The sequence below is a fragment of the Hemicordylus capensis genome, chromosome 5 (assembly GCF_027244095.1).
Source record: "Hemicordylus capensis ecotype Gifberg chromosome 5, rHemCap1.1.pri, whole genome shotgun sequence".
NCBI lineage: Eukaryota > Metazoa > Chordata > Lepidosauria > Squamata > Cordylidae > Hemicordylus > Hemicordylus capensis.
The window spans coordinates 172,701,327-172,728,468 of NC_069661.1; the positions used below are offsets into that span (position 1 = coordinate 172,701,327).

At 42.0% G+C, this 27,142-nt stretch overlaps 1 protein-coding gene across 1 annotated transcript in view; it reads left to right on the top strand.

Annotated features, from left to right (window-relative positions):
- The window catches only part of TFEC (transcription factor EC), a 67,236-nt gene extending 45,915 nt beyond the window's left edge, over nucleotides 1-21,321 (top strand). The window contains exons 6-8 of the mRNA XM_053251539.1: nucleotides 2,852-2,927; nucleotides 10,996-11,143; nucleotides 17,888-21,321. Of these exons, the coding sequence (XP_053107514.1) occupies nucleotides 2,852-2,927; nucleotides 10,996-11,143; nucleotides 17,888-18,265 (602 nt within the window). The 3' untranslated portion in view covers nucleotides 18,266-21,321. The remainder of the gene's footprint in view (nucleotides 1-2,851; nucleotides 2,928-10,995; nucleotides 11,144-17,887) is intronic.
- The last annotated feature ends 5,821 nt before the right edge of the window (nucleotides 21,322-27,142 follow it).

Consider the following 27,142-nt stretch of genomic DNA (forward strand, 5'->3'; position numbering starts at 1 on the left):
GTGTGGAGCCACTACACAACTCCAGTCCTCAACCAACATGCCAGGGCACATGCCTCCTCAGTGGTTAGAGTGGTCTGGAGCTTTCCCTTTTCCAGGAGAAGAGTGGCAGGCAAAGCCTGGCTCAGAACTGCTGTCTTGGCACACAAGCTGCTCATTGTGAGGAGGAACGACTCGAGTGTCAAGACCAGCTCGGAAATAAGTTTCCAGTCTGCGCTAGATGGGTTGCACACTCCCAAGCCACAGTTCCTTGCCGAGTGTGGATGGTTGCCTCTTGCTCCTGCAGGGGCTGGAGCAAGAGAAAAGTGGAGTTCCACAGAGACTCAACATCCACCTGATGCCCAGTGACCACTGAAAGTTGGTCTGCTGTGTGGTCAGTTTCCAGTGGCTCCTCATGCAGCAGAGCCCACCTAGGCTTTGCTGCCTGAGAGGATGTGGTGGCCTCACCAGCAGAAGCAGATGTCATCCTCTCTCTCTCTCCAGCCCCCACCAGCCATCACCACTTCCTCCCCCACCAAGGGAAGAAGAGGTCCTGCTTCCCTGACAGGGCTCCTCACCTCAGCTGCCATAGGCGGATGCTCTGCAGGAGCAGGCGTCACCAGAAACTTTAGCCTGTGCACAACAACCTCTAGGGGAACAGAGGCAACTTGGAGAGTAGGCCCCTTTCACCACCCTTGCCCCCGCAACCAGCTTTACACTTCCCTCTGCCCGCAACCCTTCTCTTAGACCTACCCTGCACCCTCCTCGCCATCCCTTCACCCAACTAGGCCCAAATAAATGAGAAAAATCAAGTAACTACACATGAAAGCACCTAAGCACAAAACTGAAGCAGAACCTAACTACTATATCACAAAAACTGACCAAACATACCACAACAAAACCACTACAACCTAGAACAACAGTACGCCTGAAACCTAAGAACCGATAAGAAAAACACACAAGCACTCCCCTCAAACCTAAAAATAACCACCAAACAACAAAACTAGTTTACTAAAACCAATCAAGAAATAGAAATAAATTTAATTGGGGGTGGTGGTGGTGGAGGGTGTCTCAGCAATCTGACAAGAGGGCAGCCAGTCAATACAGTCAGGTTGAGAACTTGGTGGGCATGGACAATCCAAAAAAAGTCAGGTAGGTAATCCAATAAATCCAAATAAAAAGGTAATCCACAAAGTGGGGGTCAGGTGGGTGGATCAGGCAGTGGCGGAAGCAAAGTGGGTGGGTCAGGAGGAGGCAAGGCAGGTGGGCAGGTCAGGCAGCAGCAGCAGGCAGGGGTCCAACCAGGCAGGCAGGGCGCAGATCAGAGAAGCAGGGGTCACAGAGTAGGAGGTCCAGCAGCAGACCAACGCAGAGCAGCAATCCTCCAAAATCAAGCTCCTGGAGCACAGTCAAAGCTCTTCCCCAAAAGCAAAAGAGTGCAGCAGAGACTGCCTGGCTTTAAATACTCTTCAGACTCCCCCCTTTTTGCTCCCTGCTCCATCATCCCCCCGCCAGGCCAATGGGGGAAAGGTTGCCCAGACAACAGAAAGATATAAATGAAAATAAGCCAACCAGAGCAAAGGTCATCAGTAGCCAATCAGACAGCAGTGGCCGAAAACCAATCAAGAGGTCTGAAATTTTGTAATGGTGCTTAGTAATGACAGTCGCCACATTTGAACCATCGAACTGTTTTTAACCAGTTTGATTTGAACAAGGCTTATCTTGGTTTGAACCTAGACCGGCCCACTCTTTTGTGGGGAGCCAATCCAGTTTGAACTTGAACCAGTTGAACTGGGGCAGTTTGATTCGAACCTGGATTGAATTGAACCAGTTTTGCACACCCCTACCTTGGGTTCTCCTCTTTGCACCCAAGGAGAGAAGCTTCCACTTTTGATTTTGAAGAAACCATAGTTTCCTCTTATATACAAACTCAAGGAACTGTGATTTCTTCTGACTCTCATGAGTTAGACTGAATGGTGGTTTCAGATCCTGGTTTATTAACCACAGTTAGAATAAACCACAGTTCTCCAAGTTTGATACAATAGAAAATTGCAGTGTAATCAAAACCAAAAGTAGGAAACCTTCTCCTCCCCTTGTGCTCAGGGGAAGAGGGGAAGCACAGGCACCCAGGGCTCTCCACAGCATTTCTTAATAATCATTTAACCATTTAGATGATTGTTTGAACCTAGCCATAGTGAGACAATTACTTTATTTGATTTTTAAATATATATTAAGGACATTCTCGTGACCCATAAGCAGGGTGGATAAGGTATAGGGAGGAAGGCAGGAGTGATCTGATCTTCCCACCCAAATGATCTATGCAGGCTTCCTGAAAGTGCCATTCATGTTCCCACATGAGCAGACATGACAGGGTACCTGCTCAGAAGGGTGCACTTTGTCCTTCTAACTAGGTAAGGGCCCGGGAGGAAACCTTGGGTTAATCAGCAAGGCAGAACCAGGTTCAGCCCTGATCCCAGCACTGCACACAAGCAGCCCTCTGCAAGCCTGGGTAGGGCTGCTTGTGTGAACAGCCTACCTACAAAGGCATTTTGAGTTTCACAACAGTAGCTATCTATTTCTTCACTAAAGAAGTATATGTTTTAGGATCAACACATTTCTCCCTGAAAAATGCTGGAGAATTGCTTGATTGGTACTGCTCTCTCTAATGCAATTCAAGTAGCCATTTTGTTTTTATCACGGACCAAGTGTTTTTATATGTTACAAAATGGGGCATCTTTAGCTGGGCCAGATTTCTGATGTTTGAAAAAGGCATGCCATTTTGTAAGAACAGATCTCCAAACTGTTTCAATGTCTGCTAATAAATCACCACCGCTCTGTTATATTCTGTTATCATCACAGTCTCTTGTTTTCATAGTTGAAAGAAGAAGGAGGTACAACATTAATTACCGGATCAAGGAGCTTGGCACACTTATCCCAAAGTCTAATGATCCGTGAGTTCAGCTGTCATTTCTGTCATTGTTTCTACAGTTTAAGTACAGAGAAATGGAGAAAAAGATAAACTAGATTTGCCAGATGTCAGAGTTAACCTGGATAGTTTGGTTTCATGTCATTTTTCTCCTACAGATGTCTAGAGCCTATTGTCTGGGCTTGAATTTATTGATATTTTGGTGAAACCATATCCCCACTCTCCACATAATTCTGTTGGTTAACATAGTAAGACATCCTAGCCGAGGTGTGGAGAACTTGCCATGTTAGTGCCATTTTGGGGCAGCATCCCCATGGCTAGAGAGATATGTATTATAGTCTTAAGATGCCCATATGGTCCTGTCCTGTCAATTCATCAGAACAAGCAATATCATGAAAACTGAGGAGCTTTTCAGATATCAAAATAATGGTTAGGTCTTCCACTTCCATACAGATGGTTTGCTCCCAGGAATTACCACCAAAGAGCAACCATAACTAAAAGTATTTGGAGCAAACTGCAGGTTGTACACAAATGTATATAATGAAGTCCTGGAGCCATTTTTCTTTAAAGAAAGGTAGCTTCAAAAAGGGGTGATTTTGAGCAGAAAAGTGATTGCAGCAAGGAAAAGTCCCACTTTCCCTCCCATCTGTTTTTTTTTTTTAAACTACAAATTCAATCAGTCATCTTTACTACAGCCCAAGACCAGCATAACTACTACAAATTGCCTACCCCAAAACTGTTTTTCCTCCTTGGTGGTTCCAGATATACATTTGCACAAATCTAGAACTCTGCAACATATAAAGACAGTGATGGACATCCTTACTAACCATGTGCCTGCACAGTGGGAAGAAGCACTTCCACTGAAGAGAGCTTCCTGAGCTCCACAAATCTTATCATGCAAGTGGGACAATTTCTGCTGATCTTCCCCTGCCACAGAAATGCCATGAGCCACCCAAAATTATGTCCCTGAGAGTCGTGAAGCCCTTAGGAATGTAATTTTGGGTGGCTCTCAGCACTTCTGGGGGAAGGAGAGGTTGACAAAAATCATCCCCCTCCCACTTTGTGTGATAAGCAATGTGGCGCACAGGAAGCTCTCACAGTGGGGATGCTTCTTCCTGGAACATGAGCACATGGTTAGTGAGGATGTCAGCCAATGTAAACTATAGCTGACATGATGCTCAGTTGTTATGGACACAGAGTGACTTGTGCAGTCACTGCTGGGGAGACAGAAGGAGCAGAACTGCTATAGAGATCAGGTGGTAGTGCTAACAGCTTTATTATATTTCTTCCCATAGCTGCAAATTGGGGAAACTGTGGTAACACTCATAGCACCACTGTCCGATGTCTGCAGCAGTGGCTCATAATTCCTGTTCCTAAGAACTGCAGGTCATGACACTCACTCAGTGTAAAGAAGTCACCTCTGCCTCAAGCTTGGTTGGGAGACCAGGTGCAGAGCCAGCTGAACGACGGCTCGGTGGCCCCTCTAGTTACACCTCATGTGTGTGACATCACATGCATGGGGGCATGGCTCTGGCTCTGGAAGAGCCTCGAGCAAACTACCACCCCCATGCTCCGGAGAGCCCTGAGTGAACTCTACTCTGTCCTTTTCAGGCAGCGCTTGCTGCCTGACAACATGTATTTCCCCTTCTCTCCCTTCAGCAAGGGAGAGAAAGGAAAATACATGCTGTCAGGCAGCAAGCACTTCCTGAAAAGGACAGGGAGAGCTCACTCAGGGCTCTCCGGAGCAAGGCGTGGGGAGTTGGTTTGGGGCTCTTCTGGAGCCCAAGCCACGCCCCCCCCGCAGGCTTTGGTGGCCCTTTTCATTGGTGGTCCAGGTTCTTTGAACCTGTTTGCACAATGGTGGCCCCACCCCTGTGGGAGACCCACGTATGCAACCTCTGAGGCTGGGGCTGTAGCTCAACAGTAGAGTTTCTGCTTTGCATGCAGAAGGTCCCAAGTTCAATCCCTGGTATTGCCCTTCTTAAGACCTACCTTTTTTGCCAGGCTTTTGCCCTTTAATTTTTTTTTTAAAAAAAATTATTGCTATTGTTATTCTTACTTTTCACTGCCTAGAGTCTTTGAAGGAGGCGGTATATAAGACATGTTAAACAAACAAACAAACAAACAAACAAACAAATAATGTAGGGCTGGGAAAGACTTCTGCCTGAAACCTTGGAGAAGCCATTCCCTGTTCATATGAATACGAATACAATGAGTGGAGTGTGGTTGGTGGTAGTGCCCAGTTGGTACAAGGAAGCTACCACAATTTTTTTCAGAGGAATTTGGCAAAGGGCTGATTTTAAAAGAATTAATGAAGTTACGTGTCTTTCAGATTTTCCTCGTAGGGTATAATGGAAGTTTCTGCAGTCCCATAACTCCACTTGAGGGGCACTGGGGTGGCCCAGAGCAAGTGGCGGTGTAGTGCACATAGGGTGCCAACCACCCACATGGGTTGCCAAACCATGAAGTACAGGGTTTTGTTGTTCTAGAGGTGTGCTGAGAGTAGATTCTCTGGTAGCATAGGAGAGTGGATTCATGGTTTTTCATTAGAAATCTCATTTGCTACCAGAGAATCTAAACCCAACAGCCCAGAAACAACAAAGCCCAGTACCCCAATGGGTTAGCAATCCAGGGGGGTGGTTGGCACCCCCTGTGCACTACACCACCACTCGCTTTGGGCCATCCCAGTGCCCCCCAGGTGGAGTTATGGGGCTGCTGAAACCTCCATTATTCCCTATGGGGAAAAAAAATCGTAAATCGTAAACCTCAAAAATTCCTAAGAAATCAGCCCTTTCCCCTATTTGGAATCTGGGTGCACCACCCTTGGGGCACTGCCACCCAACCCACTGTTTTGCCCCTGAAGCCCCACATAAACAAGTTGAAAGAGTGAAGAGAATGATGAACAACAAGAACACTTAATTTTTTGGCACAGTTATTTGAGAATTTTGCAGCGGGTGTGAGCCTGTCCCTGTTGCACTAGCACAGTAGCACAACCTATTTGTGGATTCAAGCAATCTTTCAATAAAAACACTCCCTCCCCATGGAACAGTGACCACAGGTCATTTGAGATAGCGAGATAGACCAATGAAGCAGCATGGTGTAGTGGTTAGAGTGCTGGACTAGGACTGGGGAGACACAAGTTCAAATCCCCATTCAGCCATGATACTAACTGGGTGACTCTGGGCCAGTCACTTCTCTCAGCCTAACCTACTTCACAGGGTTGTTGTGAGGAGAAACCAAAGTATGTAGTACACCGCTCTGGGCTCCTTGGAGGAAGAGCGGGATATAAAATGTAAATAAATAAATAAAAATAAAATAAAGCTGCCTTGGTACTATGGAACAGCTTCAAATGTTCATTTTACTGAACTGGAGTGAGCCATAGCCCAAACAAATCAGCCTACTGTTCAGAATTGTTGAGATTTATCATCACTGTATTTAAGAAAGTGCAAAACCATCTTAGAAGCAACTAAGATTCCTGGGGATGTCAATAGATTGACAGGGATATTCTCCACCCCCATCCTTTTGTCTCCTGTAGTCCCATGTGGATGGCCTGTCCCTGCAATGGCAAAAGTTGTGAACCACTGGCTTAGATATCATGTCCTTCCAAATTACATTGTGGCCTAAATTACATTAGATTGCTCAACTTGGGCAACAAAACTTCGACACCATTATAACTCATAAAAATCAGAAGAAAAACAAAATAGCTCTTCAAAAGACCCCTGAACAAGTCAAGAGATTCTTTCTAAACCTTTGGAAAGAAAAACCTGTGTAATTTCAGAACTTTCCTAACCCGCTTCTCAAAAAGCTTCTCCACACAATTTATACCATGGCTTTTAGCAAGAGCTTTGGAATTGCATTGAGCTCCCAAAAGATATTTGAGTATTTCTGTCTCAAAATGCTGTCTTCCAAATCCCTTTGCAAGGTCAGTTTGCATTTCAATCACACTGAATACAACACATACTTAACTAAACCATTCAAGCTCAAAAGCTTTTTGCATATCTTATCTTCTGCTAATCACTCAGTGCCTCAGCTGGAGTGGAGAGAGTCAGAGAAGTCAATTTCAATTGCAATGCTTTTCCAAAGAAGAAAGCATTCTGTCCAAAACACAGTCATTTCAATTTGGAGACTAAAATCTCTGTTTTTTAATTCTTGATTTTGTTTTGGTTACAAAACCTCCAAAATTGCCATTTTGGGGCACAGAACGTTTTGTACCCAAATCAAAATGCACAAACCTAGTGTCAATAACCCTGTTCAGACATTAAGCTGTATATTTTATACAGATGTCTGTACAAATATACATGTTGTTGAATGAATAACATACAAAATAACATTTTGTAATAATGCACATGCATTCATTTTCAAAGTGAACCTGCTTACAGACTTCATCAAATACAGAGTACTATACGGAAGTGCACTACTATACGTACATTGAATATGAATAACTGTGCATGCAGAATGTATATGAGTTGAACAAGTGTTAATATGGTTAATAAAAAGATAAATCACTTCAAATTGTTGTTTGTTGGTATTTAAGGAAAGTCAAGGAATATTGGATTTGTAGAAAGTGAAAACAGATTTTCTTTCAAACCAGGAGGATATCTCCTGTAAGATTATGATACAGTATGATATTTTATATTGCTTAATATTTTAGTGGGATATCAAAGTGTCTAATTTATTTTTAAAAAATACTGAATTTACTGGTAGCGTGAAACATTCTATAGCAAAAGAGGGGCTAACAGTTATAGAAGAACTGATTCAATTATCCATGCTCATTTGTCTTTTTGAAAGAAGAAATCAATGCTCTTTTAAAAAAGAAATGTAATATGACTTTATGAATGGTTGTGATGTATCTGTTAAACATATAAGCCATGATGATTATGTCAATTATATAAAGGTATTTTGTGGTACATCATGTACAGCAACATACTTTGAAGACATACTTTTTTTCTGATATCCTGTGTCAGTTCTTCATTTGATTATAGCTCTCTTAAGAAAATCCTCCTCCCATATACAATGAATGCATGAGGGGGCAGCAGAATTATCTCTGTGCATTCAACTATATGTAGAAGGGTGGGTTGCCTGAAAAAAAGGCATATGTTTTTGAAAGTGTCCACATTCTAACACCTAGGTTTCCCAGCAATACCTAGGTCAATATTTAATAAAAATTTTAAAAAGAAAGTCTAGAATGTAAATGGTATGTAAGTGCCATTCCAAAGCAGAGTTGCAACCTGTGCCTTTACGCCAGTGTGTAGACTGACCCAGGATACCATTTTAGAGTGAAACAATGAGCCGGACCTTGTGTGCTGGCAAGAACTATCGTTGCCAGATGCAGCATAGTGGCATAATGAAAAGCTGGAGTGTGCAAAAGATTGGCAGGAGGCTCACCACCCCAACAAGTAGGATGGTGAGCCAAAATCAGGAATGACATATCTATGCGCCTTTCAAAATCCTTTTTGGCTATCATGCGGCAGACATTTCACAGCAGCCCTCTCCATCTGATCTCCGATTTTAAGCCATGCTCATGGGAATGCAAATGACAGGCAGCACAGTTAGCAGCCTTACTTCTCCGCCACTGCCTCACACAGGGTGCCACAGAAGCTTTCTTTGTGCATGTTCTTGTACATTTTGTGCATGTTCTTGTACATCTTGTACATGTTCACAACTATGCAGAGCTTTAGGATCTAGGTACCAATATCACTGGGATTGAGCTAACTGCTTCTGTCCCCTACAAGGGGATTGGTAAAACATTGGCAGCAAACAGTCTGATTTCAAAGCCTAAAGCTGCATTGGCATTTAACGCTCAGTTTATTATTTACTGCCTATGCTTTCATCTGTGGATAATGCCACTCAATTGAGCCTAAATGGTATGTGTCATTATGGTTGTGTTGCCCATGCAGCTGCATATACAAACATTAGAACTTTGATTTACCCATCCCTGCAGGATACTTTGGATGAAATATCTATTGACACGCCAGCCTTTTTCCTCCAAGAGCTAAGAAGTGTTTGATTAAATTAAGGATTTTGATGACAATATAAAGCTGTGTGAAACTTGAATAAGTACAAGCTTGGTATGACAAGCCACTTTGAACACTATCGCCAGTGAAGCCCTTAATACAATCCTTGGCCCTTCTAGGGAATAATGTTTTTCACAGGCTCAACTTCCTCTACCTTATCAGTACATGATGAGCTAATCAGCATACAAGCAGCTGACATTGCCTGAGGAACTGGTAAAGGTAAAGGGTGCTGTCAAGTCGATTTCGACTCCTGGCACCCACAGAGCCCTGTGGTTTTCTTTTGGTAGAATACAAGAGGGGTTTACCGTTGCCTCCTCCTGTGCAGTATGAGAGGATGCCTTTCAGCATCTTCCTATGTTGCTGCTGCCCGATATAGTACCTGTGGGGATTTGAACCAGCAACCCTCTGCTTGTTAGTCAAGCATTTCCCCGCTGCGCCACTTAAGGTGGTTCAGGAACTGGTACCTGTTCAAATAATTCAAGAACCATCCCTCAATCCTGAAAAAGATTTTGTTCAGACACCCTGAAAAAAATATATATATTCAGGGTGCATTTTATATATTACATATAATTACATATATTAATTATTTTATTTTATTTATTATTAAAACCTTTATACCGCCCTTCCAAAAGGCTCAGGGCAGTTTACATTAAAACACCATTAAAATCAGTTAATAATTAAAACAAAAATTATTAAAGTTAATAATTATCAGTTAATAATTAAAAATTATCAGTTAATAATTAAAATCAGTTAATAATTAAAACAAAAATTATAAAGCATAAAACAATGATTAACAATTAAAAATATCATAAAACAACAATTAAATAATCAGAGCTAAATAATCAGAACAATATTACATTTATATTAATTTTATTTTCATATATATATATAATACACCAGGTTTCTCTTCATTGCAATCCAAATATAGCCAAACTAATATTTGGATATCTCGTGGGCCACTGTGTGAAACAGGATGCGGACTAGATAGGTCTTTGGCCTGATCCAACGGGGCTGTTCTTCTATCCTCATGTTAATATGTTGGATATAACTAGACCAATTTGGTCTCAGGTTGGATCAAATCTTGTCAATTAAACCCACTTTGGAATTCAGAGGGTCTCAGCAGCTGGTCTTCCATACTTCCCCCTTGATACTTTATTTACCTGATTCCACTTTCTGTCCTTGGATCTTAGAAATCAGAGAGTTGTCTTAAATTCAGAGTCCTCTTCTATTCTGGTAAATACAGTACTTTATCAATGTCTTAGCTGCTTTCCAGTACTCTCTCAGCCCTTGCCTAACTGTTGCCATTTCTTACTGCCACAATTTTAAATATTACGCATGCAGCTATTGGCAGTCACCTTGTTCGTACCAGTTTGCAACCTTGCTGTGGTGCAGCTGTTGATACACCCAACTGAATCACTGAGGAACTGCTACAGCAATTGTGTGCAATACATGCAAGGTGGTAATTGACTCACTCTGTAAATCTAGGAGAAGTATTTGTTTGAGTTTGCATTAATCTTAGTTCATGCAGATTTTGTAATATGACATGGAATAGTTTCTAAACAATGGTTTCTGTGTATCGCCTTCAGCGAGGATCAACATTAAGTGCGACTTTTTACTGCAATAAGCATAAAAGCATCCTCATTAGAAAGTCAGGTAAAAAGAGGAGTGTATTTGAAATGATCTTTAAAAATTTAGGCTTAAATTCTCAGTAATGTATGTTTCCTAGTTCATTAATGCAGAAATACTGCACATAGATTTTAATCTTAGAGTTAATAATAAAAGCAATTTTCACTAAAAATATAAAAACTGTAATGGTAGAATCATGATATTGCATTTAGCTCTCCCACAAAAAGTCACTTTATTACTTTCTTTTGACACTTATTTTCATTCTGGGATTAATTTTACTATATAAGGGCTTCTTAACTATTCTATTAAAATTTCCATTCAGAAGCAATAATATCTAAGAGTGAATAATGGTCATGTAAATCATTATTTCATATTAATGTAAAATATTTTGTACGTTCTTATGAATTTTGCTGACATGCACAATTGTGAAAAGGTTATCTCTACTTTCTGCAGTGATATGCGATGGAACAAAGGAACTATTTTAAAAGCATCAGTGGAGTATATCAAGTGGCTACAAAAAGAACAACAAAGAGCTAGAGAATTGGAACACAGACAGAAGAAATTAGAGCAGGCTAATAGGCGACTTCTGCTTCGAATTCAGGTTGGTATAAGAAGGTATCCATTCAGGACCAGGCTTTTCCCTCTCTGCTCCTCCATCACCAAATAGTATCCAGCAACATGTTCCATCTCCTCATCCTAAATACATTATGCCATGAGAGGACAATGTTGCAAATGCTTATACATGGCATTGTTAAGGTTCTGAATTTCACATGGAGTTTGTTGCTAGTAAGGTATTCTGTAAGGCACATTAGAGGGAACGAGGTGAATACATACCACCTTCATGGATATAGTACCTACCTGAAACCCAGAGAGTGAGAGAAAGAGAGAAACAATGTGATTTGTTTGTTGAAAGCACAATTTGACCCTGCAAGATTTCAATGTACTATTTTACACTGTGAAAAACACCCATGACATTGGGTTACCTTGGGGTGCGTTATGCCACATTAAATTAAGTCACACATCTTCTTCCCTCCGCTTTGTATAGCAGAGCACACATGATTTACAACATATTTAATTGGGTAGAGTATCTGGTCTGCTTCTAGGTAGTATCCCTGCATTTTGGTAGCTAATTAGCAAGTGGAAATACCAGCAGGAATTTTCTCATCATTTTAAAATAGTTCATACAGGAGCATGATCCAGCCAAAGCTAACACTTTTGGAGTGCTTCCCCAAAGGATATGCTTAACTCGCTTACAATACTCAGCGTGACTCCAAAATGCTTGCTTTTGTATGGATCATGGACATAGTACACAATTCAACCAAAGTTATGAATTTTTAGGCCTCATAGATTTAAATTGGAATTGAGGGTGTGCTTAAGCACCAAACGAGACATCTGCGTGTCTCTTTTTCCATGCCTGTTACATTCAGCAAAGGGACAGGGCCTTTGTTCCCCCACTCCAGTCCCAAGGAGCACGCAGACACAATAGGCTTGGGTAAAAGGGGCCAAATTTTATTGACGTGGTACAATCAGCAAACTGTGTGGAGCAGACTCCACCCCCCTTGCAGTGCGGCCCTAACCAGACTGGTTTTGGACATCGCTGTCCTCTCCCATGCCCCCAAATGGGCGACACACTCTGACTCAGGATAGAAGCAGGATAAGCCCACTTCATCCCCCTCCTTGTCAACCCATCAGGGTCAGGGCAACTCCTAGGGCTTCACACCCCACTAGCTGCACAGCCTTTGAGGTGTATGAAGGCCTGAAGCAGGTTTTCTGGCAAATCTAAGTCCCTGAGCTGCCAAGCCTCTGGGAACTGATTGTCCAATCCACCTTTTCCCAAACTGCCCAAAGGTGTTCACCACTTTCAAACCCATGTGCATCTCCACCCAGCCCGCACTGTACCTGCCACAAAGGGAGGTCAGCCTAGCTTGGCCTTCCTACCCCATCACCCTCCAAGATCACAGCAAGCCCCGCTCCGCAGGTTCACCAGGTAAAAATCACACCCCACTATGGACAAATGCACCCCATCGGAATGAAAAAGTTGAGGCAATGAGTGTATGATACCAGGCTACGGGATGTAACTGCACCTCTGAGTGACAACATATCTGCTCATGGCTGTGTTCAACTTCTTTCGAGCCCTTTTGACACCCGCAGGGCTTGAGGCCCCCCCTCCAAAGTTTCCAAACCCTATGTTGAAGGCAGTCAGCCCATACAGTGTGCGTCCTGGGGGCCCACTGGCGAATGGTTGGGGAGTCGGAGGTGGCTTGCTGAATCAAGGAGAGCCCAGTTCGCTTCCCTAGATCATTCCCACCCAAATGAATCACTAAATCATCTGCAGGTGGCCTGCTAGCTAGCTCTTCCCACAGCCTCAGAAGCAGCTGGCCCCACAGCATTCCCTGCATCCCAAGCCATCGAATGGTGGCGTGCTTCCCCAAACCAAGTTGGGTGCCGATCGGTGAGGTGCTGGTTTGCTTGTGGGCCCAGAAGACCAGGGAATGGCTGCAGATTAACACATGCACAGGAGCCACTGCTCCGCCAGCACCTGCCAAGAAATAACAGTACACGTTGATTAATAATAATAATAATAATAATAATAATAATAATAATAATAATAATAATAATTTGATTTCTATACCACCCTTCCAAAAATAGCTCAGGGCGGTTTACACAGAGAAATAACAAACAAATAAGATGGAACCCTGTCCCCAAAGGGCTCACATTCTAAAAAGAAAAGAAAATATACACCAGCAACACTCACTGGAGGTACTGTGCTGGGGGTGAATAGGGCCAGTTACTCTCCCCCTGCTAAATAAAGAGAATCACCATGGTAAAAGGTGCCTCTTTGTCCAGTTAGCAGGGGTTAGCAGATTAGCAAATATACTGCACCTTTCTGCAGTGGGGCTTTCTTATCGTGCTCCAGATCTTCCATCCTGTGTAACAGGGCCCAAATTTGCCCCATATCAACCTCATCCTCTAATGAGGAAGACTGCGAGGGGGGTCTCCTGGGTTGCTTTACCAGATGCCCCCCTTGCTTTCTTTGCACCTTCCTGGGGGTGGGTGGGCATGGTGACGCAAGGCTCCTAGGCCTTGCAGGGAGTATAAAATGTACACCGGGATGGACCCTGCTCAGCAAAGGAGACAATTCCCTCAGGCTTGCAAGAAGAGTAAATGGAACCAGGGAAACCCTGCTCAGAAAGGACACAGTTCCTCAGGCCTTCCCAGGAAAAAAAACAAAACCAGGCTGGACCCTGCTTAGCGAAAGAGACAAAGGCCCAGGCCTTGCAGGGAGTGTCAACCAAAACCAGGATGGACCCTGCTTAGCAAAGGATACAATCCCCCAGGCCTTGCAAGGGGAAGGAGAAAGCAGCAAAGTGTCCACCAATGAGGGCCAACTCAGCCACCATGGCAGGGTTGATACTGGGTGGAAGTGAAATACCATGGGATGTCTGCTAAAGAGGGCCAATTCCACCAAAATTGGAGGGGAGGGGAAAGCGCTGCTCCCCCAGTGAGTTTGTTCTGGGATGCCTACCACCCACACCCTCTGTAAGGCCCTGCCGCCCAGTTCCAAGCACCAACTAACCTCCCAGGGCCCTTATAGAGGGCCTGCTGTGCCCAACCAGCCAGCCGCCACCTCCCAGTGCCCAGCACACCCCCAAAGAAGTTAGCTAGGACACCCCAAGCCTAGCAACAGCCCCCAGGTGCCCCCGAACCATAGCAGCAGTGCCAAAGCCCAATGGCTCCTTCCTCCAGCTGGCCTCCTCAGTCCATCTATGCCGCCACTCCAACGGAGCCAGCCCAGCTCCCTCAGGTCTCTCCAGAGGCCTTAAAAGGCTCTTCCGGCTGCCATGCCACCCCGGGAGGGACCAGACTGGCCTGTTCCCTGCCTGAGCCTGGCCACATGGCTTGATGGAAGAGAGTGGCGAGTGAGCTCCTTCCTCCAAGCCGGCCATGCAGGGAAGAGGCAGAGGAAGCGAGGGAGCCGCTCAAAGAGTGTGCGGTCCCCACTTTCTGCCCAGCCCCGACCAATCGGGGCTCTCCTCAGGATGGTGCTGGGGTGGGTGGAACAAAAAGCCCATCCCCCAGCACGAGGCTGCAGTCAGGCCCATTTCTGTGTTCCGTCACAACTGTAGAGCTCTCTCCCCAGAGATATTCACCAGGACCCTTTCTTAGCTGCCTTTACAGGGACTGTGAAAACTGTTGCATTCTGCAAAGTTTTAATTGACCCTGTTTTAACTTGTTTCACATCTGTGGCTGTTTTTATTCTGTGGGGTTTTTTTTGTTACTTAATTGTATTTATCGTATTTTTAGTTTTATCTTGTTGTGTGTTACTTTGTGATAACATTTTCCTGAAAGGTAGGGTGTAAGTATTTTAAATAAATAAATAAATAAATTTACATATAAAGCAGAGAGTAAGAGGGTCCATTTTGTTCATGAAATGAAGCACAGAGGTGAATGGAGATAAGCATTGCCCCCTTTGCTATCTTACACTGCTGTTCTTGGTTGCTTCAAGCAGTTTTCTCTCTATCCAACTTTTTTCAGTATCAGAGCTGGGCTAGGAAAAAATTGCTTGACATGCAGTAAAAAAAGGTGGGAAAGGGAGATGGTGTCTCTCATCCCACATTTGTGCACAACTTTTCATATAAAAATTGACAACCTTCTTTGCTTTATATGTAAATAGGGCAGACATGCAAATAAATACATGTGCCTGCCCATCACTTTTAGTTTGGTCTTAAACCTCTTATTGAAATATAGGTGCTTAACTATGGCTGCATTACACCCACAGTATACATAGATTTTCATTGTATTTAATCATGCTCCAAAGAACAGCAAAGGGAGTGCTGTCTATTGATAAGAGTGGCTGACATGTTACACAATGTAAAGAGGGCAAGGAGCTGATAAATGAGCTGCACTCAAGGCTTGCCAGATAGCGTGCAGGGTGGGGAATGAAGATGTGACTTTTGCTTCTCTCCCCTCCCCATAAAAGCCCTTTTTGTCACCAGGAATATGTCCCTGAGGGCTGCAGAGCCCTCATGGACATATTTCTGGATGCAAACAGAGCTATTGCGAGTAGGGGAGAGAAGCAAAAATCACTTCACCTCCCCCTCCCCACACATGAAGTGAGGCAAGCCTCACATGCAGCTAATTTATTGGCTTCTTGCAAGGACAGATCTCTGCTACACCCTCATAAGGCTGCAAGGACTGGAAAGTAGCCAATGTAACACCAATTTTCAAAAAGGGATCCAGGGGAGATCTGGGAAATTATAGGCCAGTTAGCTTAATGTCTGTTCCAGGCAAATTGATGGAAAGCATTCTCAAGGATAAAATTGTAAAGCATATAGAACAGGTCCTGCTGAGGGAGAACCAGCATGGCTTCTGTACTGGTAATTCTTGTCTCATCAAACTCTTGGTGTCTTTAGGTGTGTAGATAAAGATGATCCAGTTGACATAGTATACTTGGACTTTCAAAAAGCTTTCGACAAAATTCCTCATAAAAGCCTCTTGAAAAAACTTAGAGTAAAGGTAAAGTTTTGCTGTTGAGTCGCTGTCGACTTCTGGTGACCACAGAGCCATGTAGGGGTTTTTTTGTAGAATACAGGAGGGGTTTATCATTGCCATTTCCCACACAGTATGAGATTATGCCTTTCAGCATCTTCCTATATCGCTGCTGCCCAATATAGGTGTCTCCTATACCAGCGGGGATTCAAACCAGCAACCTCTTGCTGCCTAGGCAAGTTACTTACCCGCTGCGCCATTAGGTTTAGCAGGCATGGAATAAGGGGAAAGGTTCATGTGTGGATTGGTAACTGGTTGAAGGACAGGAAACAGAGGGTAAGTATAAATGGACAGTTCTCTAAATAGAGGGAAGAAAGAAGTGGGATCCCCCCAAGGATCTCTACTGGGACTGGTGCTTTTTAATTTATTAATAAATGATTGCAAAGTTGGAGTAAGCAGCGAAGTGGCCAAATTTGCAGATGACAGCAAACTCTTTTAGGATAGTATAACCCAAAAGAGATTGTGAGGACCTCCAAAAGGATCTCTCCAAACTGGGAGAGTGGGCAATAAAATAGCAAATGTGGTTCAGTGTTCGCAAGTGTAAAGTGATACATATTGGGGCAAATGCCAATCCAACTTCACATATACGCTGATGGGATCTGAGCTGTCAGTGACTGACCAGGAGAGGGCTCTTGGGGTTGTGGTGGACAGCTCGTTGAAAGTGTCGACTAAAACTATGGTACGGGCACCTTTTGGAGTACTGTATACAGTTCTGGTCACCATATCTTAAGAAGGACATTGTAGAACCGGAAAAGGTGCAGAAGAGGGTGACCCAGATAATCAGTGGCCAAGAGCACCTTACTTATGAGGCAAGGCTACAACACCTGGGACTTTTTAGTTAGAAAAAGGTCGACTGAGGGGGAGACATGGTGGAGGACTATAAAGTCATGCTTGGTGTGGAGAAAGTTAATAGTGAGGAATTTTTCTCCCTCTCGCATAACACTAGAACAGGAGTCCTCCAATGAAATCGATTGCCAAGAAATTTAGGACTGACAAAAGGAAGTATTTTTTTCACAAAACACATAATTAATATGGCATTCTCTGCCACAAGATGTGATGACAGATACCACCCTGGATGGCTTTAAGAAGGATTTATATAAATTCATGGAGGACAGCTCTATTAATAGCTACTAGTCTGAGGGCTATAGGCCACCTCCAGCCTCAGAGGCAAGATGCTTCTAAATACTAGTTGCAGGAGAATAACAGTAGGAGAGAGGGCATGCCCTCAGCTCTTGCCTGTGGTATTCCCAGGGGTGTCTGGTGGGCCACTGTGTGAAATAAAATGCTGGACTAGATAGGCTTTGGACCCAGTGTCCTCTAATTTTTTTTCCATCTGTGCACGGAATGAGTTTTGTTTTGTATCACAGAAATGTGTTCGCACATGCATTCAGAGTGGGACCTTTCTGATTTAACCATAGCAGGATCTAAAATATATACACACACCTTAGAGGAAACATTGCTTGGGCCTGATCCAGCAGGGCTGTTCTTTTGTCAGCCACTATTTGAACCACTAAGACTTCGGTTTGCCATTTTATGCTTTGAAAAATGTCTATGTTGTATTACCTCAGCCAAAACAAACAACCTAAAGCTCTCTGTGGCATTTGTGACTATTTCACCCAGTGCCTATATGCTACATTTCAAGTGTGCTGTGAAAAGACTTTTCTGATTAATTGTGTATATAAATGTTATTAAGATGTAGGCATCATATGTATAAGTTCTGTATAAATTGCAGTTAAAAAGTCAACCCACTTTCTGGAATGATTGTCTAAACTGTCTGTCTTTTTTCAAACCCCAGGAACTAGAAATACAGGCCCGAGCCCATGGCCTGCCCATCATGTCTTCAATCAGTACTGTAGATTTAGCAGCCCATGTCATGCAACAACAGGCATTTCCAGAAGGGAACTCAGTAGACTACACTCCACCTCTGGCAGTGGCCCATGAACAACATTCTGACCTTGGGGATGCATCTGCAGCATTTTCAGATCCACTCTCACATTTTACAGATTTGTCTTTTAGTGCCGCTTTAAAAGAACAAAGGCTCGACGAAATCTTACTCGATGATACAATATCACCATTTGGGACAGATCCACTTTTATCTTCTGTATCTCCTGCTGCCTCCAAAGGGAGCAGCCGAAGAAGCAGTTTTAGTTCAGATGACGGTGATGATGTATAACATGAGAAAGACTGCATAACTGGAGGATGGGGTTTTTGTTGTTGTTATGTTTTTACATTGTGGGTGCTAAGAAATGGTGTTATATATTTATGTTGTTCTCAGCTCAACAAAAAAACTAACTAACTAACTAACCACCAATCAGTATTAGTTGTCAATAGAATCCATTAGGGAACACATGGTTTAGGTGAGTGCAAACATCTCAGATAAATGGACAGCAGAATAAAAAGAAATCTGATTGTATCCAGATTTCACAACTGACATTTACATTTATTCTCCATTAGGAAAGCTGTAGATTTCTTTCCATTCAGTTTTACACCAAGATTGCATGGTTTCCATAACCTAACCTCAACTGCTGTTATAATTATGGTTATTGGTAGCCGTAGCTGAATCTAAACATGGAGGGTATGTTTCCCAGTCTAGGGCACTTGAGGACGTTGCTTGAGATGGTGAAGCTGAATTCTAAAATATGAACAAACAGAATGTACTGCTCTATAGACCAGGCAAAGGTAGGTCAAGCTCTTATACAGACAAGGCCTGGTCAATCCAGGGGTTACTACAGGGTGATGTTGGACTCTTGTTACACAGGGTCATGACAGATCTCTAGACTAGGCCCCAGTCTCAGACTGTGTAGAACCTAGTTCAAGTCCTGGAGTTCCTGACACTACTTTTTTTAAAAAGCACATCTCTAAACTACTGTTACAATACACTTTCCCCAGAGTGAACAAGATAGATTGGTTAATGTGTTTAATGATGAAAAAGAAGAAATATTAATAATGTAGATTGCTCTAAAACATTGGCTACTGTAATTTGCTCTAATGGAAAGGGAGAAATGACACATACACACACACACAGACACACACGGCTGGAAAATATGTAGTTATCCCTTGAGCTGGCAGGAATTTTGCAGGATTTATTGTAAATGTTCTTTGAACTGGAAGTGCAATGCTAAAAACATTGTTTTGCAGTGCACTGAAAATCTCTGTTTCTTTGAAATGTCACATGTTTTAGTGTTCCAAAAGCAACAGACATAGGTATGGAGGTCAGAGACCAAAACATAGAGAGGGATCCTGCAGTGTTACATATGACAGATTTAAATAGTGAAAAAACCCTTTCTCCTTTTAATTCGAGGCACAAATAATTGTAACTTCCTTCCTTTCCAGCTAGAATGATTTACAGCTAAATATTTAAGAAGTGTACCTTGTAGACTTTGCTAGCATATACTATATGCTGTAATACCTCCTGAATGCCTTGAATGCATCTTGTTATCCTTGCTAACATGTGATGCTATACCTACGGTACAGAAGGAATCCTTTGTTCCTATGGTGGCGGGGGTGGGGGTACTCTATAATTTCATTATATACAAAATCTTTGTGTTGATACTTTATTAATCTAGATTTATTATCAAAAAGGTGAAGTGGGTTGACCTTGGAACCACAGTGGATTATTCGGACAACTATATGCTTTATGGTAGTCAATGTCATACACTTGTAATGGACTTTTGCAAAACATATAGATTGATGAAGTAATAGAGGTTTAGCAGGAAGAGGGCATGGGTTACTCACATCATTTTTGTACCTAGTGGGATCCTGGAGAGTCGTGTGGGTTCCTGAAGTGAATTAAACAGAACAATTCTCTATCAAATACTAATAAATCAGAAAATAAGCTGGCACTTATTCTTCCCAACTTTGTGCTCTGAAAAGTTAAGTGATGCTTTAGAAATGGGAAAGAGAGGGCGCGAGAGTTCAAGTTCTAGACACTTTAAAATTGCAGAAATCTCCATCATATTACTTTTAAGACACTAGTGGGCAAGTTCTTAATGGAGATAAAGAGATTAAATATGAATGTGCGACACAATTCTTTCATTCAGCTTTTGTAAGGGTGTCTGATCATTCCTTTGAACTATATTGATTTTAGGAGGTCCTGGTTTGTGTTAAAAAGGCATCACAATGGATGCTTCTGTATTTTAAATGTCCATTTGCTCTTTTTTAAAGAAAAGTTTCATTAAGAAACACTTGCCAAGCATCATTTATACTCAGGTACATCAACCATTTGGATAGGCAAGGATCCAAGACAGTTGAAACTCCTGGCACATGTGAAACTCCTGTATGACCAATCTGAAAAATAATTGCTGTGCAGATGCGTCCTCTTTAATGTTAAATGTCTGTCTAGTGCCACTGGCTTTGTGCCTTTGCTATTTCACTGACACTCGGCACCTAGCAAGATCAAGCTCTCTGAGATCTCATATTGAGCTCTTTATAGGAAAGGTAGTAGTTCATGCAGCATTCCCATGGATGGAAATACAGTGTAGACTGGATTGATATCTGAGTATATGCTACAAGTGTAATTTTTGGGGAAATATGTCCAAAAGGCTTCCAGTACAGCCTTAATCAAGTCTTGGTAATAGGCATGTGCTCTTCATATGGTGGAGGCCCTAGGAACCTTTACCACTAGAATATTCATTGGAACAGAAGGGCTAAATAGTCCCGTCCCCCCCAATAACAGATATTTAAAACTAATCTTATCCCTCTAGTATACATGAACCATAGTAAACTCCTCATTATGCAAAAAGAAGAGGAATTGAAATACTGCTGCCTTGTTTAATTTATGAAATTGATATAGATACTCATCGGACAACTCCCCCCTCCCCACCGCCAAAGCATTTTATGACCTACAGTGTAGATAATACGTGAAATGCTAAAATACATGAAAACATTTTTTAAAAGCCAGAATGCTGTTGCTTTATAGTATAAAGGGCTGAGAATATTTCAGTCACTTCATCTTAATAAGAACATTGTTATTTTAATACATTTGACTGTAATAGGGTTGTATATAAAATGGATAATGTAAAATTATTGTAATTTAAAATTGTTAAGTCTTCTAGATCAGTTAAGGCATTTACATTGCTATTACAAGACTGTTGAGTCATTTTTATAATAATTGCTATTTTTCACTGTCTCCCTTGTTTTCTCTCTCTTGTTTTCTAAGTAACTGTGTGCAACAGAATGTGCTTTATTACATATCTTTATGCAATCTTTATTAAAATACTTTTAATATGGCTGGTGTCTGTTTATTCTAGGTATACAATGATCAACCGGAAGGCAAAATAGCTTTTTATATGGCCCTCATGAAGTTGTTTTATTCAGATGGCATCATGTCCAGCAAGATAATAACAGAGCAGAGCATATCTGAGAGGATACTTAGCAGACATGAAGCTGAAGAAATGCTAAACACTGCATCCATTATAAGACATCAGGATCCAGTAGCCCTTCATTATATATTTAATACGATCCCCTCCTATCTGTTTATTCCTGCTGCTAAGGCTTTGATTTATGGGAAACGTTTTCAAAATGTTGCAAAATTGCTAGCAGGCAAGATGATATCAGTTAATTCATGACGAAGCTCTACAAACCCTTTTCATTGTACTAGATGTTCCCCAGACAATCTAGGATAAACAGAATATTGTACTTTAGGATGTAAAACATTTTAGAAAGCTGATAATTAGACAATATTTTGGCACTTGGAAGATACCCATATTAAATGAATTTACGGTAAGTAAGGATCTGAACTTCAGCATTGAAAATTCCCAGTACCAAGAGTGCTGACTGTTCTAGAATATATTTGCTAGCTAATGTATATGGAGAAATGGTTTTCAATGATTAAACAGGAACACAACTTAGCAATTGCTTTGTAGTCTTTGTGCATATTTTAAGGCACTGCTTTTTTTAAGCACCCATTTGATATACATCCAATGTATTTGCTTTGGAATTGTTTAATTATTACTATTTTAATTATTGTGTTACAAACAGTGGAGGCTAATTACTACTCCAGTGGCTCATTTAGAGTTTAATTAGCCAGAAAATAAAGTTGACTTTTGAACATTGTAAGCACTTGGGATCTAAATCCACAAATGGTTTCATGTTTTTGAAGCCACTGAGTGTTCAGCACCTAGCAGAATCAGGCCCGTAAAGGTTAAATAGCATGAGGAAATTGAATCACAATATACAAATTAAGAAAACATTGTATGCTACCTATTTGATTAGAGATGCTGGGATTAGCAAAAGGCTTCCAATCAAATTTGATGTCAGCATCACTTGTATTGATAGACAATGTTGATTAAAGACAAACCTGTGATGTTTTGGTGCTAATCAGTGTCAGGACCAAAAATCTAATCAAGGATGCTACAACAGTAAAGTATGCCAAGTGGTATTGGTTAAATCACTGATACCCATCAACTTAAATATATATCAGTTTCATTAATTGGCAACTACAAGACAAGTGTAGAATGCTCAGGATAGTGAGGATTCTGATAGAATCCACAACATTGTGGTTAAGTATATGATTCATGTAATAAGAAAAAGGTGCCTGCAGGCTATTGTTCCTAGCATGGATTAAAATTTGCATATTGCTTCTCCTTATGTCAAAACATCTGGTGTCTGCAAATGCTAACGTTTCGTTAAAAAGTTTCATGAGCTAGGAAAAGTGGATCGGCAACATTGCATGTGACTCATTCGAGCATTATAATTGAATAAGAGGCTATGTTAGGGAGCGAAATATTGCTGAAAACAATTGTATAGTGAACATTATGGATTCATGGGGCGGACATATTGTAGGAGATAGGGACATTCTTCATATTGTAGAAGAACTAGGTTTTTATTCCAGATTTCATTAAAAATGACAATTGTTTTTATTGAGGTCATATGTGATACTAGTGTGTCATTATTAAGACAATATAAAGATATTAATTTATGTCTGAAATTTAAAGGGAATATCTTACCCAACTAACATTATTCATTCAAATCCAAAACAAGAGAAGAATGAGAAAAATCACTGTTTTTCCTGGTACAGCAAAGCTTTTTCAGAAGCAGTGATGCATTTAATTGCTGGGAAACATAGCATGAGACCAAGAAAGAGACAAACTAAATTTAGGTTTTGGATATTATTGCATGACACATTACAACTAAATTCATTTTATTTTTAGACACATGTATCACCTATTTCCCCCAGCAAGCATACTAATTTTGCTTATTGAAGTTCTCAAGAAAATGAACCTCTCACCATGATGTAAAAATTATCAACCAGGATGCTCCAAGAGTTAAGATTTTGAATATATATATATACACACACACCCCATAAAGAGGGGGTTAGTTTGTTAAACCTCATTTTCAAATTGGGCAACTGGATGAATGTGAATCACGTAGAATAATAATAATAATAATAATAATAATAATAATAATAATAATAAATATTGTGTAGGGTGATGCAAACCAGACTCCATTTCATTAAGGGGGCTGCCTCATTGCTTTGGAGCATTTCAGAAATGGTGCCAGTTCACTTCAGCCCCATCTGATGGTGCTGCTTCAAATCAAACTAAAGCTTCAGCACTCTTCTTTGCCATTTCCCCAGTGGTGGCTCTTACCTGAGGGCAGAGTGGGCAGCACCCACCTGAAAATATCTGATAATATTTGTCATCCATTTTACCTGCTCTGTCTTCTGTAGCCATTTCTCTGTTTGCTTCCCTGTCTGTGCCTCTTCCCTGTCTGCAGCCTGGCCCCAGTGTGTTCGTAGGGTATGCGACAGTACCAGAATTTTGTAAACACCAATAGGGACACACAGAATTGTTCAAATTTGAATATTAATGACGTAGGAGCCAATTATAAGGCCTGACTTTATTTTCAGGAGGTGGGCAGAGTTTAAAGTGCTCTGAGCAATCAGAAGGCATCATGCTGATTGACAGGTAATCAGAGTGCCCAGAGGGTGGGGAATTCTTTTTTTCCTAGCTAATTGGGAAGAAAAGGGAAGGAGAAAATGGAATTGTTGCTGAATGAACCTTTAGTTAAATCTACTTAAGATTTCCTTGTGTATATGAAAGAAGAACCTATAAAACACTATTCAGAAGAATCCAATCACCATTTTGATTAGAAAGCAGGTAGGCTGTCTGGGTGGATGTCAGTAAGTCTGATCTTTTGCTGGCTTCTTTGTTTGTGTTTGTTTAGAGGGGAGAGATGCAACCTCTGCTTTCTCTCCCTTGTGCTCTGATCCAATCTGTATACATCTACAAATATGCTGAATAGTTATATACCACTTTTTAACAAAAGTTCCCAAAGTGACATACATATAAATTTAAATTAAATTAAATGGTTCCCTGTCCCCAAAGGGCTCACAGTCTAAAAAAGAAACATAAGATAGACACCAGCAACAGCCACTGCAAAGATGCTGTGCTTGGGATGGATAGGGCCAGTTACTCTCTCCCTGCTAAATAAAGAGAATCACCACTTTAAAAAGGTGCCTTTTGTTCATTTAGCAGGAGGTGAGGTGACTGGCCCCATTCAGATGTAACACTGAGCCACAGGTCCAATGCACAGCATTATGACCCATTCCCAAAATGACATGTCATAAAACATTGGAAGGAATGGCAAACTGTAAGACTCAACTAATTAGATTAGAAACTTGCATAAGGAGCCAGAAAGTTCTTTTAGAGCATATTCATGGATATCTGAATCCAAACTGTTTTTCAGATAATTGTAGAAGTGTCTGCTTGTGTTTGAACCTGCTGTGTTAGATACAAATCTACACACTACTGTAATCCTGTTGAGCACTATAAAGCAACTGATGTTTTCCATATTTCTCTGTATCTCTTCTGATGAGCAATTGAGATTTGTATTTTTGTATTTTGATCCCACTTGCTAGCTATAAATCTGCACTTTGCCAGTTATTGCTAAGAGTAGAAGATAAAATAACTTACTACTGTTATACATGGAATTTTGGTTCTTAATAGTGCTAGATATCAAGATAAAATGTATTCACATAGCCACATGTTTACTTGGTAGTCAAGGGAATTAACTTGTTGATTTTTCAGCTGTCAACTTTTAGCTTTAACTAGTTTTTTAAAGGATTAATTTTTACTTTTAAAAAAAGCTAAAGTTTTTTTTAAAATGAAATTTTGCTTTCCCCAAGTTTTTCCTTATTCTTGGATTTTTTTGTTTGCGAGACAAGGAGGCTATTTACAAGATGGGAGAAAATCGGGCTAGCGGAGGCTAGCCCGATTTTCTCCCATCATGAGAACCACCGGGCTCAGCTGCAAGAACCCGGTGGTTCTTCAGCAGGTAACCCACTTAAGTAGCCGTGCCCTAAAACCAGATTTGCAGAGCAAGCGCTTTGAAAACCCCTTTTTAAAAAATTGTGTGTTGCTGCAGTGTGGCTCCATGGCACAGCAACTCACGAGTAGACCCCCAACTGGGAGGCTGAAATGCAGCCTCTCCACTCAGGAGTCTCTCCAGCATGCCCTGCGCACTCGCACAGGGTATGCTGTAGCTTCCGGGGGCCGCACGGCCCCCGATTCTCCCAGCACCCGCCAGCTCTGTAACGGACCCAGAAGTTGTGTGGGCCGCTGCTTCAGCCACCCGGAGCAGACTGCCTGCTCATGTGCGGGGAGAGCAGGCTAAGCCCGCTCTCCCCTGTAACCCTCCCCAGTTGGCTCCCACTGATCATGGGAACCACCTCAGAGAGTGACGTCCTATGAGATAGGTTTCTTAGGGGCTACAAGTCCCAGAGTCCCTTCATTCATGCTGGTATATTCTGTGTAGTTGAAGAAGTCAACAGGCTAGTCTTTGACTTCAGGTGAGCGAAAAAGCATAAAGAAGCAGAGACATTGATCCCAAAGTGGGAGCCATTGTTGCTGCTGCTAAATGTACAAGCCCCAGATGATATGTAAGTATTTTATAAGGCTACCAGAGATTTATGCCCAGTGGGATTTTATGATAAACATTATTTCAGGGTTGACCCAGTTCTAGTGCTTGCAAAGGCGAATCCAACAAGGATTCTCCTTTACAAGTATTGGGGGAACCCTAGGGGGTTGGAAAAGGGCGAGGGGGTGTAGGGTGGCAGCATGCCTCCTTGATGGCGGTGGGCCAGTGGTGGCTCCCCTAGGCCCCTCTGGACCTCTCTCCCATCAGAGTCGGCCAGTAGTGATAGGAGGAGCGCCAGCAGGGCCAAGGACAGATTCTGGGAGCCTGCTGATGCCTCCCCCCCCCATCAGCATGGGCTGGTGGTGATGGTGGAGAGTGCTGGCATGGCCTAGGGGAGCAGCCTCTGGCCTGCCACCACTAAGGAGCTGCACTGTGGTGGCGGCACATAAAGTAATCTCCCACCCGTATCCTTTTTCAACCCCATAGCATTCCCGTGATGCTTGTAATGGGAAATCCTTACCAGACTCCCCTTTGCAAACACTAGAACCCATCAAACTGGGTCAGACTGGTTTGATCTGAATTGGATCTGGTTTAGTTCAAACTTGGACCAATCCCCCCTTTTTGGGAAGCCGATCCAGTTCAAGCTCAAACTGATTGAACAGGGCCAGTTTGACCCAAACCCGACCAGTTCAACTCAAATCTGGTTCAAGCTCGAACCAGTTCAAACATCCCTACAACATGGTATTTCTTTATTGAAATATATGTGTGTTTTAAAAATGTATGTTAAATGTACAGTTTTGCCTGACATAAGAGGTGCCTTTTTGAGTTCAGCCCCCTATCCCCCCACCAGTGAAAATTGATCTTTTAAAATTGTTCACTTAAGTAAGAGCATCACATATGCATCACATGAGCTGGTTTCTTTTTGTTTATGACTTGTATTTATATATTAACAGTGTAGTGTTGATATAACATTCTCCACTCAAGTCGTAATAAACATTAACCACAATGAAAGTATTATGATACATTTATCCATACTTTCATTGCTTCATAGAGTAATAGCACTTACATTTATATACCGCTCTATAGCCGGAGCTCTCTAAGCGGTTTACAATGATTTAGCATATTGCCCCCAACATTTCTGGGTACTCATTTTACCGACCTCAGAAGGATGGAAGGCTGAGTCAACCTTGAG